Source organism: Melospiza georgiana, chromosome 5, assembly GCF_028018845.1.
Source record: "Melospiza georgiana isolate bMelGeo1 chromosome 5, bMelGeo1.pri, whole genome shotgun sequence".
In the NCBI taxonomy this organism is placed as follows: domain Eukaryota; kingdom Metazoa; phylum Chordata; class Aves; order Passeriformes; family Passerellidae; genus Melospiza; species Melospiza georgiana.
This window is the reverse complement of record NC_080434.1, coordinates 68,655,247-68,674,760: the sequence shown is the minus strand read 5'-3', so window position 1 is coordinate 68,674,760 and position 19,514 is coordinate 68,655,247. Positions and strand designations below refer to the sequence as shown.

The following is a 19,514-nucleotide window of genomic DNA, read 5'->3' as shown; positions in this document are numbered from 1 at the left end:
CTTTTACTGGGAAATGGAAACAAGTTAATCATCTTTAACAACCCAGCTTTTACTTGGACATGGAAACAAGTTAACCATCTTTAACATCTCATATTTTACTTGTAAATAGAAACAAGTTAATCACGTTTAACATCCTAGTTTTTAGTTAGAAAGGGAAACAAGTTAATCATCTTTAACAACCCAAATTTTACTGGGAAATGGAAACAAGTTAATCATGTTCAACAACTCAACTTTTACTGGGAAGTGGAAACAAGTTAACCATGTTTAACAACCCAGCTTTCACTGGGAAATGTAAAAGTAAAAGCAAAAGTTTAACAAAACAAGTAAAAGCATGTTTAACAACCCAACTTTTACTGGGAAGTGGAAACAAGTTCATAATCTTTAAAAATCCAGCTTTTACTTGGAAATGGAAACAAGTTAATAACATTTAACATCCCAGTTTTTACTGGGAAGTGGAAACAAGTTAATCATGTTTAACATCCCAGCTTTTACTTAGAAAGGGAAACTAATTAATCATGTTTAACATCCCAGCTTTTACTTGGAAGTGGAAATAAGTTAAGCTTTGCAACTTCATCTGAACAATCCTGGAATGTTATGAAAGATTTTTCAGAGTTTTGTCAATAGTTGTTGAAGCACACAGTGGAATTTGGATATGTGGGGGTATTTCAGGTTTAGTCACAAAGGTGTTATCAGAAAATTTGTTTCTTTTTAAAGAAATGGCTAAATAAATGTGATTAAAATAGAATCTGTGTGTCACAGTTAAGTGTATCACAGAAGGTTTTCACTTTGTGGCCAGGACACAAAGAGCATTTCCCTTTCCCCCACCCACTTACAGCAAACTTGTCTTTTTCCAGAGTATAAATTATTTTAACTCATTCAGCAATCCCTGATTAAGAATCCAGTATGGTTCCACTTGGAAAGAGCAAGAAAAATCACATTTTTTCCTTAACCTGATGAATTGCTAAGGTGCTTTATGTTAAGAAGAATTAGGCATTTAACTCATGAAAGCAAGCACAAAAAATATACAAAGGAAAAGAGAATATACTTCAAAATCTCAGATAACTTCTCCAAAGCCTTACCATGTGCTTGGCAGTGCTTCCACCAGGGCCAGTGTTTCGGACCAGATGCCCTTCAGAAGGAAAATTAAAGTTCCCAGTGTTCAAGTTTTCCTTTGTGGAGTGGCTGCCAAACAGGACAAAGGGCTGCCTGCTCGGGCTGAGGAGGACACAGGGAATCAACACCAAAATACTTGCAGGAAGTTTACAATAACAAGTGAAATCAAAGCTTTCAACTGCTGAATTTCTCATTATAATAATTAAAAAAAATTACTAAAGTTTCACAGTGAAAGGAGCAAGTTCAAAAGAAAAGATCTTCTTGCATTTATAAAATGTCTTTCAAATACAATGAACTTATCTCATGGTTGTTCCCAAATGCTCTTAGAATATTCTTTTATCTTAAACTGCCTTGAAAAGCTGCTTAGTTTAAAATTTACTATCTTGAAAAGCCCTGAAATGATTGTGTTGGAAACAAACAAAACTATTTTGGGTTTAGTTCTGGCTTTGGGCCCAAGACTCAGCTGGAGAGGTCAAAGATTTTCTTTTCTTTAATGCAAAGCAAACACCAGAGGATGCTGCCAGCAATAAAGGACATTAAACTCCACTGGTTTACTCCAAATAGAGGAGAATGTGCAGAGAGATTGAATTAGCTAAACAAACCTTGACTGACTCACAACAGCAGAACGTGGATTTGGCAACAGAACCTTCAGCTAAACAATTTTTGGTTAAAAGTCTCTCATAAAGTCACAGAATGGTTTGAGTTGGAAGGAATATTAAAAATCCACTCATTCCAACCTTCCACTATCCCAGGTTGTTCCAAGCCCCATCCAAATTTTTCTAGGGATGGAACAAGGAAGGAACTGATCATAATGCACAAAAATTCATGGTATAGGTAAAAATTCAGCATTAAACCCTGGGAAAATTCAGCTTATCCTTCCAGGACATGAAGGAATTTGCACAGGCTTTTTTCAGTATGAGATTTGATCTACTGAGATGATATCAAAAAGAATTTTAAACATTATGGCAACAGGGATATGGAAATAAAATATTGAGGCAGTAGTACACCAGATCACTACTGTAATTAGCGATAATAATGAGTAATAATAATAAATATAATATATATAACATATAACATACAATAAATAACATATAACATATAACATATAACATATAACATATAACATATAACATATAACATATAATATATAGCATATAACATATATAACATATAATATATAATACATAATATATAATATATAATATACATCATTATCATATATCATCATCATTATTATATAGTATATAGTATATACTATATTAATATAATGATAATGAGGAGTAAACAATAATAATAATAATAATAATAATAATAATAATAATAATAATAATAATAATAATAATAATAATAATAATAATAACAACCTGTTATCTGTTATATGGCTTGAGATCATGCCATGGCTGAAATAACTTCTGAAAGGCTGGGAAGAATTGAAAACAAAAATTATTAAGAAGTACACGGACAGAAGTGTGAAATATCCTCTCACTAATTAAACCTGAATTATCTTTCTCAGAGAAAACTCCTGAACATTCAGAAAATGCTTCCAACCTCCACAAATAAACACAAACACCACTAAATCTCTCATTTCATTAAATCATTAAATAATTTCGGTTGAGAGGGACCTTAAAGCCCATTTAGCTCCAACCCTCTGCCACACCTTCTACCATCCCAGAGGAAGCAACAAAATGCTTCAGAAAAGCATCAAAATGTTCAAAAAAGCATCAAAAGGCTTCGAAATGTATCAAAAAAGCAACAAAATGTGTCCACAAAAAGCAACAGCCACCCCCAGAAATGCTGTGCTGTTTTCTCCCATGCTCTGTGCCACCCCCTCAGTTTTGTTTGAGGTTTGAGATGTACAAATTCAACTTGTTAAGCCCTGCACAACCCAGATTCCATCCAAAGCAAGTTAAATCTACCTACAAATATCTCCTGTGCAGGTAGAAATTGAATTATCAGTGAGCAAACATTTGACTGAATTAGCCCTGCAGTCCTAAGCCATCATGCCATGGATTTTTCAGGTGGGTGGTGACTTTAAAAAATTCAAATTATGTGGTTTTAACCCTCAAACATGAAAAGTGAGATGGGATAGGGAAAAAAAAAAAAAAAACAAATTCATGCTGAATAATTATTCTTTCTGCATGGATACTGGAGGACTGCTGAAGCAGACTTACCTCCCCAGCCTGAGATTCTGAGAGTTCCAGAATGAAGGGAATTTCAGTGTCAAAATTAGCAAAAAAGGTGGTCCACTGGTGTTCAAAAATCTTTAGATCCTACAAGGAAAATATTTGACATTACTTCAAGAGAAATGAAGGCAAAGGTGGAATATTTCACTGGAATACAGACTGCCCAATGAAACAATAAGCTCAAGAAAATAAATATATTTTAGAAGATAAGGGCATTCTGCTGGATTTTAGGGTGTCTTTATGCGGGTGTGTGGTTTACGTTTATTGTTTTCAGAAAATTTAAGTCAATTTAGCAACAACTTTCATGTTGAAAACATCAAATTATAATAAATAGGTCTGCTCAGAGTGTAGGACAAGTCTCAAACATTAATCTCACTTCCACACAGAGAGGGGAAGTAAAATATCAGAGAGCGATTACTTAAACTGAAAGCCTTGTAAAAATTCTATGATATTTTAATTTCCATTACAGCAGTTGATTGAGCAACCAAAATGCTGTGAACTACCAATATTTTATTAATGAAGGATAATTACTGCTGAATTTTGTACATATTAAATTGCTATCAAGCTAGAAACAGATTAAAAATTAATATATACCAAGAATTACAAAATTATATATACTATGAAAGCATAAATACTAATTTAATAAATTATAAATATAAAGAATACTATAAATAAATTTTAATAATTATAGTAATTATAATAAATTATAATAAATCTAAATTTTAAATAAATTATAAATATAAATTATAATAACAAATACTAATATTTATACAATACTTTCTCCTCTAGCATTGAGATCAGAGCCTGGCACTAATGTGAGAATCCCTTCCTTCTGTTTGTATTTCCCAAAGCACCAAAGCAGCCACTGAGTGTCACTGTTCCCCACTTAAAGGAGCTACAAAACATTTGAAAAATGCTTTTTTTTTCTCCTGGAAGAACGGTTGTGTGTTAAAGGGGATTTTTTTTTAACCCTTAACACACAAAAGCACAGCAACTTTATATATTTTGTATATGGTTTAATGACATGAAGGAAAATTTTTAGAAGGTTTTCAGACAATAAATTCAAGGAAAGCAAGACAAGTTATTTTAGTGTTTTGCAGAGTTTGTGGTAGATTTAAGGAATAAATCAAGCAACAGCAGGCAGAGCCAAATTAAGCCCATAAATTTAATTAAAACCAAACAAAACCAAACTTTTACTCTGTGGTTACACCAAGCAGCAGCTGAGGCAAATATTTCACCTCCATTACCTCAAAAAGCAAATCCTCCAGGGACACAGGATCCATTTTGCTGTAGGTTTTCCACAAATCAGCACTGACATCCATTAACTGAAAGAGATTTTAAACACATTTCTGTGAAAAACACCACAAAGAAGGCCACAGATTGGGGTTTAAGAAGAGACAGAATTGGGGAACACTGCCCTGTCTAACAGTGCTCCTTAACTCTGATTTCACAGATATTTCCACTCTGATTTCACAAACATTTCCACTCTGTTACAAAAGACCTGACCAGTGAGGGTCTGAACTCTGCACAAAGCTTTCTCTGCATCCTCCAAACAAATCATTTCACAATATTTTTTCAATTTAATAGCAAAGAACTGCATGAGCTGGTGCAGGCAAAAGGGCAAGATGAGTTTTCTGAGTTCAGACAGCCAACAGCCAATTCCAGGTTTAGTCATCCTGAACATCAGCCAAAACTTGCTCCAAGCTGATGTAAATTTAGGCTAAGACAGTTTAACTTTGCAATACTAAATTCAGGCTAAGACAGCTTAACTTTGCAATACTTTCTTCCAAGTAGCAGGATGATGCTTGTGGAGAATAATATTTAAAAATATATTCTTCAGGGACACTGGTATCTGAATAATTCTGCATTTACAGAGTTCCCCATCACCCACTTAGTTCCAGCAACATTGGCTGGAATTTTCTTTAACCAGTCTTCTTTACAGTTTTTCCAGGTATTCATGCAATAATGACTTCCCCTTTCATTACATTCCTATAAATACAGGAAATTTTCTGAATTACAGATGATGCATGTGGAGAACAATATTTAAAATTATATTCTTAAAGGGACACTTGTATCTGAATGATTCTGCATTTACAAAATGCAGAATCACCCACTCAGTTTAAAATGCAACACTGGCTGGAATTTTATTAATCAGTTTTCTTTACAGTTATTCCAGGTACTCATGCAATAATGATTTCCCAGACCTCACTTCCATTCCATTCCTATAAATACAGGAAATTTTCTAAATTACAGATTATGCACATGAGAGATGCATATGGAGAACATAAGAATATATTTAAAAATATATTCTTAAGGGACATTTGTATCTGAATAATTCTGCATTTATTCCCCATCACCCACCCAGTTAAAAATGCAACACTGGCTGGAATTTTCTTAACCAGTTTTCTTTACAGTTATTCCAGGTACTCATGCAATAATGATTTCCCAGACTTCACTTCCATTCCATTCTTACAAATACAGGAAATTTTCTAAACTACAGCATCATGAGCAACTCTGATTTCTCCAATAAAAGAGGAACTGCCTTTAAAAGGCTGGGAAAAAATCCTGAATTATCATCCTTCAATTGTATTCCAATCTTAGAGAACACACAGAAGAGGAAAAATCTCAGAGGGAAAACCTGAGCTAAAAATGCACCAAAACCTCCCCTTTTAATAATGGTAGAAGAATTAATTTCTAGATGATTTACAGTGATCCCAAATGCACTTCCAGCCTGGTTTCCTCCCCCCTCAGTGACACAGAACCACACAAATATGTACAAAGTTAAGAATGCCACTTCCCATTTGAAATCCCCTCATGATTTCAAGGAGGAAGCAAACAAGAACTCCAGCTGGAGCTGCCTGGACTGCCAGAGCCAACATGATTGCTCTCAAAAAAGGAGTCCAGGAATTTTGCCTGCTCCTTTTGAAGCATTCCAGGAGTGCTTGGGGACAGGATCAGCTCCTTGGATCACACAGAAGAGGTTCTGTCTGTGCCACCCTGTCTGAACATTTTTTTCAGAGCCTCTACAGATTTGTGAAATGAACTGGGATAATTAAAGGACATTTAAAGATCCAAACAGCTCCTGAATTGCCTGTGAAATTTTCATTAACTCATTTTATGCATCAAGAAGGGTGATTGATTGATTGCCCTCCCCAAAGATCTCAGCTGTTTGCACTCTGTGTTTAAGTCTTTGGGCAGGTTCACACCACAAGGTGTTACAGTACCAGTGATGGAATGAAATAAAACCTGAAAAAAACCCTGAAGAAAGCTTAAAATTTTCCACCCAGTGGAAAGAGTGCTCAGAAAGGCACAGGAACTCACAGAGAATATTTCTGAGCAAGCATGTACAATTATAGATATGATGAGACTTTAAAAATGGAACTATTCATTCTCTGGAGGTTTTCCAGCTATCAGGAGTCAGACAAAAGCCCACTGTGGCTGTAAAAAAGGAGGAGTGATAAGAAAATGGGACATCTGCATTGCTGTGGCAGAGATTCAAAAAATGAAAGCAAAGAAGCTTTAAACAAGCACAGAAATGCAAAGCTGTCATCTGAAAAATGCTGTTCAGAGCATAATTAATAAATGGGCAAATCCGTGACATAAATTGCTCAGAGTTAAATCATTATTAAATATAGGAGCAATTAAATCCTGATTGTTGCCCTATTGAGCAGGGTATGATGACCCAGGAATATAAAATGTCAGGGAGAGAAGGGGTGCATCTCTTCACTCAAAACCAGGGACCCAAGAATAGTCTTTTCTTATTTTCTGAGCTCATCTCAAGGGGTTTGTCACTAACCAGCTCCTCCTGCTCTGCTCTTGAAGATTTAGAACTCATCTAAAAAATAAGGGGTAAAAAAAAATCCATATAGGGGTAAAAAAATTGGTTATTGGTAGAGGTGGCTCTAGAAGGAAGGGAAAGGAAAGGAAAATGAAAGGGGAAAAGGAAAAAGGAGAAGGGAAAGGAAAAGGGAACAGGGAGAAGGAAAGGGGAAGGGGAAAGAGAAAGGGGAAAGGGGAAAGGGGAAGGGGAAAAGGGAAAGGAGAAAGGGGAAAGGGATAGGGGAAAGAGGAAAGGGGAAAGGGGAAAGGGATAGGGGAAAGAGGAAAGGGGAAAGGGGAAAGGGATAGGGGAAAGAGGAAAGGGGAAAGGGGAAAGGGATAGGGGAAAGAGGAAAGGGGAAAGGGGAAAGGGAAAAAGGAAGGGAAAAGGGAAAGAGGAAAGGAAAGAGGAAAGGGAAAAGGCAAGGGAAAAAGGCAAGTTAAAAAGGTAAGAGAAAAGGAAAGCAAAAAAAAGGAAAGCAAAAAAAAAAGGAAAGCAAAAAGGAGCTCTAAATCCCAGCAGAGGCCTGGGGAGAATGTTCAAATAATGGTTTATCCAGGAAATGTGCTGTGTAACCCAGAACAGAATTCCAGCCACACCACAGGCTCTCCATCCTGCCAGTTTTACAAGATCCCAAAAACCTCCATCCAATTTAGCAGCTCGCTTGAGCAGTGAGTCAGGACTAGATCATCCCCAAAAGTGCTCTGCAAACAAAACAATCTCATGAGTAAGCTGTGCCTCAGGAAGGAGGTGACCAAGGGAAGGACTCACTTCATATTTCATGGTGAAGAAGCCGTCGCCCCCGATCCCCTCGAGCGCGAAGGCCTGCACGATCGGCCACTTCTCCACGATGAACATGTCAAATATCTGCAGGTGGCCTGCAAAGCAAGCACAGCAAGATTCCCTCACAAATCCTGGCATTTCAGCTCTCCCTGAGCCCTTAGGATTCACAGATTCAGTTGTAGAAAAGTCACATTTTTGTACAAGCAAAAATCTTGAAGTGAAAAATATTTTTTGTGCAGACGGCAATTTTAGAAGCTCCTCTACACCTTAAATTTTTCTCTTTTTTTCAGGATATTCCACATCTCTTGGAAAATTTCATTACAAGCTGATTAACAATTAAAATTCAAGATAACAAAGGGGGAGCTTTGCTTACTCCAGTTCATCAAGTGCTGGGTCTTAAGGAAATACTGAAACACAACATCACAGAATCCCAGAATGGTTTGGATGGGAAAGGTCCTTAAAATTCATCCCATTTTCCCCCTGCCATGGGCAGGGACACTTTCCACTGTCCCAGGGTGCTCCAAGCCCTATTCAACCTGGCCTGGGACAACTCCAGGGATCCAGTGGCAGCCACAACTTCTCTGGGCACCCTGTGTCAGGGTCTCCCCACCCTCACCAGGGAGGAATTTCTTCCATCATGCCCATTTAATCAGAATTTTAAGTTAAGGGAGATTAAAACTTCCTCCTGGCACTTGCATTAATGACTTTTCAGGCAGTCAGAGCATATCAGCTTTCCCTTAGGGAAGCAATAAAGAATTAGGAATAAAAAAAGAATGCAAGATTACAGTGCTGAGGTTCAAGGCTGGCTCCAGATCCCAACAGGAAGCTGTGCAGGGCAGTTTTTTTCAATTCTAAAAAAGGAAACTTGCATAAAGAAATGTTTATTCTCCCCTTCCATAAAGAAGGATTTATCTGGAGCTCCCATGGGAACAGAGAAGTTCTGTAGCAGCTCAAGACACTGCTCTGAATGCAAATCATTCCTCTGCCTCACACTGGGGGAATTCACTCCCCAAATGAACTCTGAGGGCTTCCAGCTCTCAGAAAGAAATTCAACTCTTCAGGGTAAAGATGCTAAAAGGAAACTAAAGACTTACTAATCCTTATTTGTCTCCTAAAGCAAGGAAATCTTCATTCCCTGAAGCTGCAGGGTGCAAAAACACTTCCACACTCTGTGTTGGAACTCTAGATGCTGAGAATTTTAAACTTTCTGTTTTGAAAAGCACAGACCAAAAGAGAATCCTACATTTAACCTAAGGCTGTAGAGAAGGCTTCCAAAATTGATTCACAGCACTAAGATTACAAGTGTGTAATTTGAATAAGAGTGATATCACAAAGTAGAAAGCATAAAGTTTAAAGTTTAAAATATAATAATATATATGAAGTGTGTAATTACAAGTGTGTAATTTGTAATTACAAGTGTGTAATTTGAATAACAGTAATATCACAAAGTAGAAAACTTAAAGTTTAAAAATATAATAATATATATAAAGCTATATAAGAAGTTTTAAAGTTGCTCTTCCTCACCTTCTTCTTCATGAGTTTAAGTAGTATTTTGAAATTATACAAAAAAGTCCACATTGCAGGACACAAAAGATTAGCTATTGGGTTAAAAATATAAATTATTTAAATATCATTTCTTAATTAGATAGTTTAACCTTGAAACATCTTGTAAAGAAAGAGAGTTAGCCTTTTATACCTTATTAGTAAAATATTACAGAACTCACTATTTATGAAACTGTAACATAATTTTTTTTTTTAAATCTAAGTTTGAACATGAAATATCATCTCAAGTACCTTCAAACTCAACCTTAACAAAAAACAAACCCTCAAAAAACAAAAAATAGACCAAAAAAAACCCAAAACCCAACAATTCTGAGCATCATCCACCCTACCTTGGCAGCTGTAGGGGATCCCAATGCGGCTGCAATCCCTGACCATGTCCACAAAGCTGGAAATCTTGAATTCCTCGGCAGCTTCTTCATCCTCATACTGAAAGAAGCCATTTCAAATCAAATTGGATTAGGCATGCCCTGATTTGATTGGTAGGAAAGAGAAGATGCAGCATTCAAAGCATTAAAATATCACCTACAGCCTCCTGAAGCTCAAGCACCCATTTTTGGGAGGAGCTTTGGGATTTTGGAAATCCCATCATGGCAGGGATGGACTCAAGCCAATGGAAAATTGAAAAAAGAAGTCAAACTTCAGAGCAAGATTTTTAATCATGACACATGAAGGCATAATTATAGAGTTTATTTCCAGCTTTCAGTCTAGTCTTTCAACATCCAGATTTGAAAGATAAAAGTAATTGTGAGGATACCAACTGATGTGCCACAAAAACATGCCACTGAGGGGAAAAAAATGAAAATAAGATATTGTATTACCAGCTAAACAACACTGAGCAAGGAAAATCAATGATAGAATAAGACCCAGGTCACAGATTAGGCAAAGAAAATCAGTTTTGGTCTGAGGGAGAGGTGAACTGCAGGAAAAGGAGGAGGCAAGAAGAGGAAAATCCCTCATGCAACACTGTCTGAAGACTTCAGCAGACTGAAGAGCAATTAGCCTCGCTCAGAAAAGCATAAAAACCAGATTTGGAGAGACAAATCACATTGAAGTCATTTTTCTAACAGAGCACAAAGCTGCAAACACACTGACTTTGAGCTGAAAAGCAGTTTAGCAGCAAGTCTGGAACCAACAGGTTTAGCCCTGCTGGTTCCTTCAAGAGCCACTTGTTTTCTGGAGCAAGATCAGAAGGCAGAGGTGTTTTGCCTATGTTATTTTATTTTATTTTATTTTTATGTGCAGTGCTCTGAGCTTCTTATCAAGGCAAATTACATGATTATGAACTTCTTGTGGGCTTCAGGGTACACCCAACACATTTCTTTTAAGGACAAGTTCTTTTAAGCCAAGCCTGAATTTAAGCTGCAGCCCCAGCTCCTCTGTGGTGTGTTCCTCCTTCAATCCCAGGCAGTCAGATCAAAGCTGCAGCTCAAAGCCAAGCCTCAAACAAATGCCAGTTTCTCAAGACTTAAAAATGTCATTGAAACAAGAACTTGGGTTTTGGCAGGGTGCTAAAGGCTTGCTCACAATCTGCTCCTGCAGCCAGTTCAACTGTGACACCCCAAAATTTACTACAGCAAATTTCTGTATTTTATCCTGTTTGGTCACTTTGAACATGGGCTTTTTTATTTTAGTAATATGGGAATTTTTTTTCCATCAATAAGTAGGATATTCTCTTAAATTCCTGTGGTCTAGTTAAAGCAAGTAGGAAGGAAAAACGGAAGGAGAAGCTTTGTGTTTTGTCAGACCCAGGTACAGCACTGCTTTATTTATTTCTAAAATTCTTGTGCTTTTTTGGTTTCATTTTTATGAAGTTACTTCTATCACTAAAGTAAGCATTTAAAAGCCATTGCAGGCAATTCTCCTGTAAACAGGATGCACTTAAAGCCTGACACAGCAAGGTTTTGTTTGCCTTTCAGCAGTAATCTAGGAAACCGGCAATTTTTATACATTGGCAATGTGACTAGAAGTGCTCAGCTCACTCACACCAAACAGCAATGAAGTAAAACTGTATTTTCAGCTTCCAAAACCAAACCTTTCCCCTCATTCCCACAAAGAACAAGGCACATGGTTCACCTTGCCAGTTACATCATTTTTTTCAAGGCAACACTGTGTGATTAAGGTTCTTTAGCACAATAAATCATATCAAAGCCCATAAGCAGATGAAGCTTAAAATTCAATAGCTGAGATTGCAGCTGCACTGGCAACTGTGTGGTAAGAACTTCTCTGCTCCAGATTCCAAAGTGCAAATGTTCTCTCAGCATCAGATCTGCCCTTTCAGCAAGGATTTTGGCAACAAAGAAGCCTTGTGAAGCCAGGCTTCAGGTTTTGCTGGGGCATGTTTTAACCTGGAGCTCAGCTGTTCTAGCCTAACAAGAGTTATCCCTCTCTGCTGCACTCCTGGAATTGTACCCATAACAAATTTTGGGATCCATGGACAAGGTATTTATAAAGTGGAGCAAGATCAGTGGAGGGTCACCAAAATCAACACTTGTCCCAGAAGGAGAGATCCAGCCTTGCTCACTATCTGCAGCTAAAACCCACCAAAATTTTACTGAGATGGTGAAGTCAGGCTCTCCACAGTGGTCACGACAAAAGCCTTGATTTAAAACACTCAAATTTGGGTTTGACAAAAGGAAACACTTTCTCACTAGGAGGATAGTGGGAAAATGCAGCAGAGGTTCTGCAGTCATCCTTGGATGATTTCAACATCCAGCTGCAAAAAAACCTTGAGAAATCTGATCTGATCTCACCACTGAAGCAGGAGGTTGGACAAGATGATCTCCAGAGGTCCTTTGTAATCTGAATTATTTCCTAATTCTGTGATCTAAGCTATAAAAACACTATCAGTCTACTCTAAGCCCCATCACAGACACATAAAAACACAATCAGGCTATTGTAAGTCTCATCACTTCCAAGCTGGAAACTCAAGAGAACAAAAAGTTTCTCTCCCTGATTTTCCCACTCCTTTTTTCCACTGGCTTCACTCATCATCACAGGCTCCAAACCCACTCCCTACAGAATTCAGAACAATTCTGACTTAGAAAAGAAACTACACAGAACACAATGTAGAAAGAAGCATTTCCAGTCTCCATTGGAATGAAAAGGTCCTTATTCTACACTCAGACAAAGAGTATTTCCATTTTTTACTCCTCTAAAAATACTTCACAACAATAAATTGACTTTTTCTAGAATACTTTGATTTTTAAGTTCAAGATGAAACTCACATCAGTCATGGAATGTAGTGGAAGTGAGGTTAACAGTTCTTAACAGACAGATTTAATAGTTAAAATTCAAATATATAATGAAGTTTCTTGATTTTAAAGGACTTACTAAGTCCATTTTTCCTAATATTCTACTGGCAGCCAATGCAAACATTGCTTTTGCTTTGATGTGGGAAATATCAGCGTTGACTGTGATACTTGATTCACATTTGGCATTTTTCACAACCAACATTTTTTCCTCATTAAGAGATCACTGACTCAGGTCCAAACAACAGCAATTAGTGGGAGAGAGGAGCAATTTGTCCTCACACTCCAACAAATAAAAGTATTGACAACATATTCTTCTTGCACACTTTAGCAAATGATTAATACCCAGATGTACACACATATCACTCCCCTGCTGAGGAAGAAGGAGAAAAAAAAAGATTCTGGAAAGAATATTTTTTAAAGTTTCACTTTAAGGATCAGTTCATTAACAAGTTCATTAGCAAATCTTGTCTGCATTCACTTTTCACTCACCTCATTTTCAGTCAGACAGTGGAAATGCAAGTTCCTCCAGTGTGCCACATAGGGTAAAAGATGATTGTAATTCACAGGGTTGCAGTACAGATGAACACTGTCAGGTTTTATTAATATGATTATATCTGCAACAAGCACAACAAATATTCCAGCATCAAGACTCCACACACAAGAGAAACTGAAAACATTTTTTTTTTTTATTATGCACCTCATTAAAAAAGAAAATTGTTCAGCTATGTGAATGCAATTCCTGATTTCTTTTAAACGAGCAGAAGGAGCAGTTGGCAGCCACAGAGAGTTCCAAGCACTTGTAACTGTTCCAGACAACTGGGGGGTAATTCCCAAGTCTTGCACAGAACTTGCATCAGCCTGGCCTTTGTGCAGCCAAGAGGCTCAGGATGAGCCTTCCCAGAGCACTTCCAGAATTCTCAACTCCAGCTGCTCCTGCCTGATGTTACACCAGAGCTGCTTCAAGTAAAAACTACCAACACCACATCCAACAAGCAGAAGTTTCATGCAAATAAGGGAATAACAAGCTGTGATCACAGGGATTGGCCACGTTCCCAGTATGACAAAGGTGAGTTAATGAGGTGAAGTAAAAAAGAGCTCAAGTTTAGAAGTGCAGAGGTGTGATCAAATAATATTGATCACATGTACATACACACATTGACTGAACTAATGGACTGTAATTGTGTAAGTTTACAACATTTGAGATATATTTCATATGTTTTATCTTTTGATGTTTAAAAATGAGTCCTTCAGCATTGTTTCTAAGAAGATATTTTCAGGCATATACAGACAACTTGAGATTAATGACCTTTATTTTTATGTCCCTTTTCTGCTCATCTTCTGTCCAGAACAGGTAAAAAATGTTGAGAACATTACTCACCATCCAGAACTTCCTCAGGAAAACCTGTCCTTTCAAAGTCATTGTTGTTCTGGTTGTACAAACCAAAGAGCAGATAATTTGCCAGCTCTCTGCACCCTTCATTGTATCGACTGTCTATCCCTGCAAAGCAAAACCACAGGAGAACTGCTGTGTGTCCTCACATTGCACACATGAAAAGTTTCTTTTCTTCCTCAATTTATTAAACTTTAAAGCAGGACTATGAACTCAACTCCCCAGCTGAACTCACTGAGAGAACAGGGTAGGGAAAAAGGAGATTTTGCAAGATCACTGCCACATGCTGACATCCCCCTTTCAACCCAAATCCACGAGTATTCCTTAAAAAATTTAAATCTCTTGTTTTCTGCCTTCAAAATTCTGTTTTTTCTAGTAATTCAAACATCTGTCTGGATGCAGGATGCATTCTAATTAATATGTTCTTGATTGAAGCTTCCTAACAAACTAATCCTGTGACCCAAATCTCCTGCTTTAGAATACATGATTAAACATTATCTTATCAGTGTTATAGAGCAATCCCTGAGTCACCACAGAGCCACTGCAGGCTTCTGACAAATTGTGAAAAGATGTTCTGACAAAAAATATGGGGCACAAAAAGCTTCCAAGGAAACCTTTCCTGGTCCTTGGGAAAATTAAATGAAAACAACTGAAGATCTGGAGAATGAAGAGATAGAAGATGAATTCAAGCATAAAGGAATGAGGTCACAGATTTAGAAACTATTTTCATCAATCTTCATCTCTCTGGATGACAGCCACAGTCATAATTCTACCGTAATAAACCCAGTTTTTTCAAATAAATAAAAGTGCACATAAAGCAACATCCTTGCTGCTTTTTCACAGAGCTCACCAGTCCTGACTGCCAAAAAATTCCTCTAATGGCAACTTTTCCTACCAAGTTATATTAGAATTCAGTGGAACCCTTGCCAACAAATTTGGATTTATTACATTAGGATACAGTGGGATGGCTGCCAACAAAATAGGATTTGTTAGCACTGCTAAAAGAGAGATCAGGACATTGATAATGTAATAACATGGCCTGAACATCTGAGTCTCAGCACTGGAAACCAAACCAGCCAAGAGTCACCTGGACTTGGCAAAAACTGGAACAAACCTCAGGTTCTGCTGTTTATGCTCCTTTTTCATGTTATGCTTCAGCTTTAGAGTGCTAACAAGATGATGTGTCAGCATCCAGCTACTGAACATCTCAAAAACTCTTAACAAACTCTTTGTTTGCTCAGTAACTTTGGTAGCTCACATGTACTCCAAGGTATATGATATTTGGAGGAAAGCTGTCTCACATCTGTCCCAGCTTTCTCAGCCCTCAAAGGTTTTTTTTTTCCAGCCATAATCTTTGAATCCTCATTCTCCTGCTGTTTCTGACCTCTCATTCATTTATATTTATATTTTTATATTTTATTTCTATTTTCAGCCTCATGAAAGCAGGCACACCAATGTAATCTGGAATTCAGATGGAGTCAACAAACAAATATTGCTGCCAAGCCCTTGTGTCTAGGTGGGATTTTAGTTACAAACAATTGGAGACTCCTTTTTTTTCAGGAAGAAACTGTCCCATTGTTTTAGGAACTCCATTTCAATGGAATCAGTCTCCCTGGAATCAGCTGCAGCCTTGGGAAGTGAGCACACACAATCTCCTGAGGATAATCTGCTCCACTGATCACCTGCCCAACTCAGGCACCTTCTGAGGGCTCAGAGGAGCAATAATCTGACACACACTGACTGAAAGAGCTGGAAAAGGTTCCAGAAAGATCTCAAAGTCTCTTTCAGTGCTAAAGGGGCTCCAGGAGAGCTGGAGAGGGACTGGGGACAAGGGATGGAGGGACAGGACACAGGGAATGGTTCCCAATACCAGAGGCAGGGATGGATGGGATATTGAGGAGGAATTGTTCCCTGTGAGGGTGGTGAGGCCCTGGCACAGGTGCCCAGATTTGCTGTGGCTGCCCCTGGATCCCTGGCAGTGCCCAAGGCCAGGTTGGATAGAGCTTGGAGCAACCTGGGATAGTGGAAGGTGTCCCTGTACATAGCACCAAGCTGAAACTACATAATCTTTAAGGTCCCTTGAATCTAAACCATTCTATGATTCTCTGATTCTAATTTCTGGAAGGTCAGAAGAAAAATGAGAAACTGCCATCACTTAAAAAAAAAAAAGTTGATGGCACCATTACTTGAAGAGTTTGAGATTTTATCTGGGTACAGCAGCTTAGGGCAGGGAAGATCTTCCAAGCCAAATGTCAAACTTCTGCTTTTTCAGTTAGTGACAGAAGGAGGGGAAGAGAAAACAAAAGACCTTAAAGGGGGACAGCTGACAAATTTAACTCTTATAATAGAGGACATGGGTGAATTATTGCTTGCAGAGCACTGACAGCCACAAAGGGAAAGCATTTGTTTAACATAAAACCACGAATTCTGCAGAATATTTGGAATTTGTGGTTTCCTTGGGTCTTTCAAGTATCTTGTCCAGACAGCAGCTTTCACAGTGAAGCTTTAGTGCAATTCTACAGCAACATATGGAGTTAAAGGAACAGATACAGCTAGCAGAAAACAAACAGGAAATGAAACAATGACCAAGATAAGAGCATATCAGGAGTCCTCCCCGGAACAATGGGCAAGGCCATTAATTAGGGAAGCCCGACGCCTGTCTCCAGCTGAGCTGGGAGTTTGGAACTCCCCCTCCTGCTCCCAGGCCGGGGCAGGGCTGTGAGCACACCCTGAGTCAGGCTGAGCCCGGGGCTCCTGCTCTGCTCCCCAGCCTGAGGCTCCTGCTCTGCTCAGCTGCTCCTCAATGAGCCCATTCGGGTTGCTAAATTGGCAGGAAATGTGAAAAAAAAGTCAATAATTTGGTTTAAAATTGTAAAAGTTTAAGAGGAATAAAATAGTTATAAAAATAGTAATTAAAAAAAAATTAGAGCAATAAGGATTTGGACAATCAGAGTTAGGATAATAAAGAACAATAAAAGGAAAGAATGGTGGATCTCTGGATGTTTCCTGGGCACTAGGCCCCAAAAAGCAGAGCTCTCTAACAAAGGGTTAACCCTTAAAAAGAACAGCCTGTTGTATATTCATGTATCTCATACATGATGCAAATATTCCTTTCAAATTAAGGATTTTTTTTGTTTATTGTCAACTTTCCCCCTTCATCTTGTAAATTAATTCAGTTCCTCAGACTCTGGGCCTTCCCAATAAGTAGACATTAATTCTTTCCTTGGAATCCTCTTGTATCTCCATCCAGAGAGGACAATGAGAAGAATTTCTTGGTTATCTTTTCCATGTCTTGGGTCAGTTACAAAAAAGTCTCTTACATCACACAGTTTCTATTTTAATATTATGCTATAGCCTAAAAACTCTATTTACCACACGACTTAAAAGAGATTAATACAACATAACTTTCCAACATAACCATTTTAATATTTGCAAAGAACCAGTCATAAAATATGCATTTTTCAAAAAAGCTTTCTGGCCAAATGCAGGGGGAAATCTGTCTGCTGGATAAGATCAAATGGGTGTGAGATAGCCTGGGATACAAAATAAACCTGGGGACAGCAGGAGGGAGAGGATGGAGGGAATGGACAAATCACCTTCAGATATTGGCCCAAAAGCAACACAATTCTGGAACTGCTGCAAAATAATCCCTAAAAAAGTCTCTGTCTGGAAAGGGAATGGGATGAATAATCAGAGGGATGTGCTAAAGGTTGTCAGAATGTGGGAGAAACCCAACAGGGAGAGCTCTGTGTGGGATGGAGATAATGGAGAAAAAATAACCTAAAACAGATTATATATGTGAACATTATGTTTCTAGGTTCTGTTCACATATTGCTTTTTAGATTATAAACAAATTAAATTATTTATTTAGATTACATATTATATATATTATATAAACATACTAGATAAATATATTATGTATATTATACTCTACTTTATATATTATGTATTTAGATTGTATATAATCTAAATAGATACTATACTTAATATATAATATACCACAACTATAATATATAAGATAAAATTATAGAATTATAAAATAGATAATTACATATTATAATATTATAATTATATGCATTATATATAATATATTTTGATTAAATATATAAACATATATACTATCTATTTTAATATATAACTTTATATATTATATATTCTATATATTATGTATTTTGATTATAAAATATATAATAGTATTATATAATTGTATATTTTATATCATATTATAATTATACATAATATATATTTAGATTATATAGCTTATATATATTTATATAATATATATAATCTAAATAAATCCCCTAGATAATTTATAATCCAAGAAGACAATATGCGAACAGAACCAAAGTAAAATAAATACTGTAACAGCCTTGAAATTATCCCCACACTCTTTGAGGAGAATAGAAAATAAATATCAATATTTGTAAAAATTCAGCTCAGCTGTGCTGAATGGTGAAACAGTTTAATCCACAATCAGAGCAGCTACAACTCCAGTGGTCACAGACACACCCTGCTCACAGCACATCTCAGAAATCACAGCAACTGAACCAGGAGCTGAAATCTGCTGAAAGGTAAGATGGCAAGAAACACCATTATGATAGAAAATATTCTACAGTATAATTTAAGTACATCAGTTTGAACAGCAACACACCCAGCTGAGACCTGACAGCTTTTTTAAAGCCATTTGACATTCCAACCTCCAAATTCCTTTTTCCTGTCAGTTGTGAGGCCTTTTCTCCCCAGCAAAGAATGCAGGAATGTCACCATGCAACCCCTTCAAAATCAGATTTGAGAATTCCTTTTAAAAATCAGCTGTAACTCCATTTAAATACTTCTATCAACAGTGGGTCAGTTCTCATCTCTCTCTGGGATCTCCAGTGCTGGGTTTAATTTCAGTACAAATATTAATGAACTTGAAGCAAAGTTGTGGAAGTTTATTCTGGTTTTATCTCCCAGCCCAGTTTGAAACTGAAGTTGAGGTGAGGGAGCTGCATGAACTGCAGGCCATGAAAAGCAGCCAAGTGAAACAGAACATGCACTGCCTGTAAAAAACCTCAGTTGTGAGGATCCACTTTGCACACAGAAAGAGGATGTAAAACTACATGTGTTTTGTCATCAGAAACTCGTGTTTGATGACAGATTTAATGCATTTACAACACTGACATACCTGTTTCATGGAAGTTATGCCAGAAATTCTGCAGGCTACAGGAGCCAGGCCAGAGCACACAAGAGTCCCATTGTGGGTGCTGAGAGATCAGGGCACAGCACAAATCTCCCAACAAAACACACCTCCCATAGTTCCATACCACAAGCGCTTGTTTATGAAGAGGTATGTTCTTCTGAAGAGAATTAAATCCCCCACACAACACTGAGGATTACACACAGCACTTCCTCTGCTTTCCTTAAAGCTG

General features: G+C 37.4%; 1 protein-coding gene across 1 annotated transcript in view; it reads right to left on the bottom strand.

The window, feature by feature from the left end:
• DNAAF9 (dynein axonemal assembly factor 9) overlaps positions 1 to 19,514 on the bottom strand; it is a 75,313-nt gene that overhangs the window by 43,575 nt on the left and 12,224 nt on the right. The window contains exons 3-10 of the mRNA XM_058025316.1: positions 14,092 to 14,211; positions 13,203 to 13,327; positions 9,792 to 9,888; positions 7,888 to 7,994; positions 4,544 to 4,621; positions 3,285 to 3,383; positions 2,478 to 2,533; positions 1,080 to 1,215 (exon numbers count right to left, since the gene is read on the bottom strand). Of these exons, the coding sequence (XP_057881299.1) occupies positions 1,080 to 1,215; positions 2,478 to 2,533; positions 3,285 to 3,383; positions 4,544 to 4,621; positions 7,888 to 7,994; positions 9,792 to 9,888; positions 13,203 to 13,327; positions 14,092 to 14,211 (818 nt within the window). The remainder of the gene's footprint in view (positions 1 to 1,079; positions 1,216 to 2,477; positions 2,534 to 3,284; positions 3,384 to 4,543; positions 4,622 to 7,887; positions 7,995 to 9,791; positions 9,889 to 13,202; positions 13,328 to 14,091; positions 14,212 to 19,514) is intronic.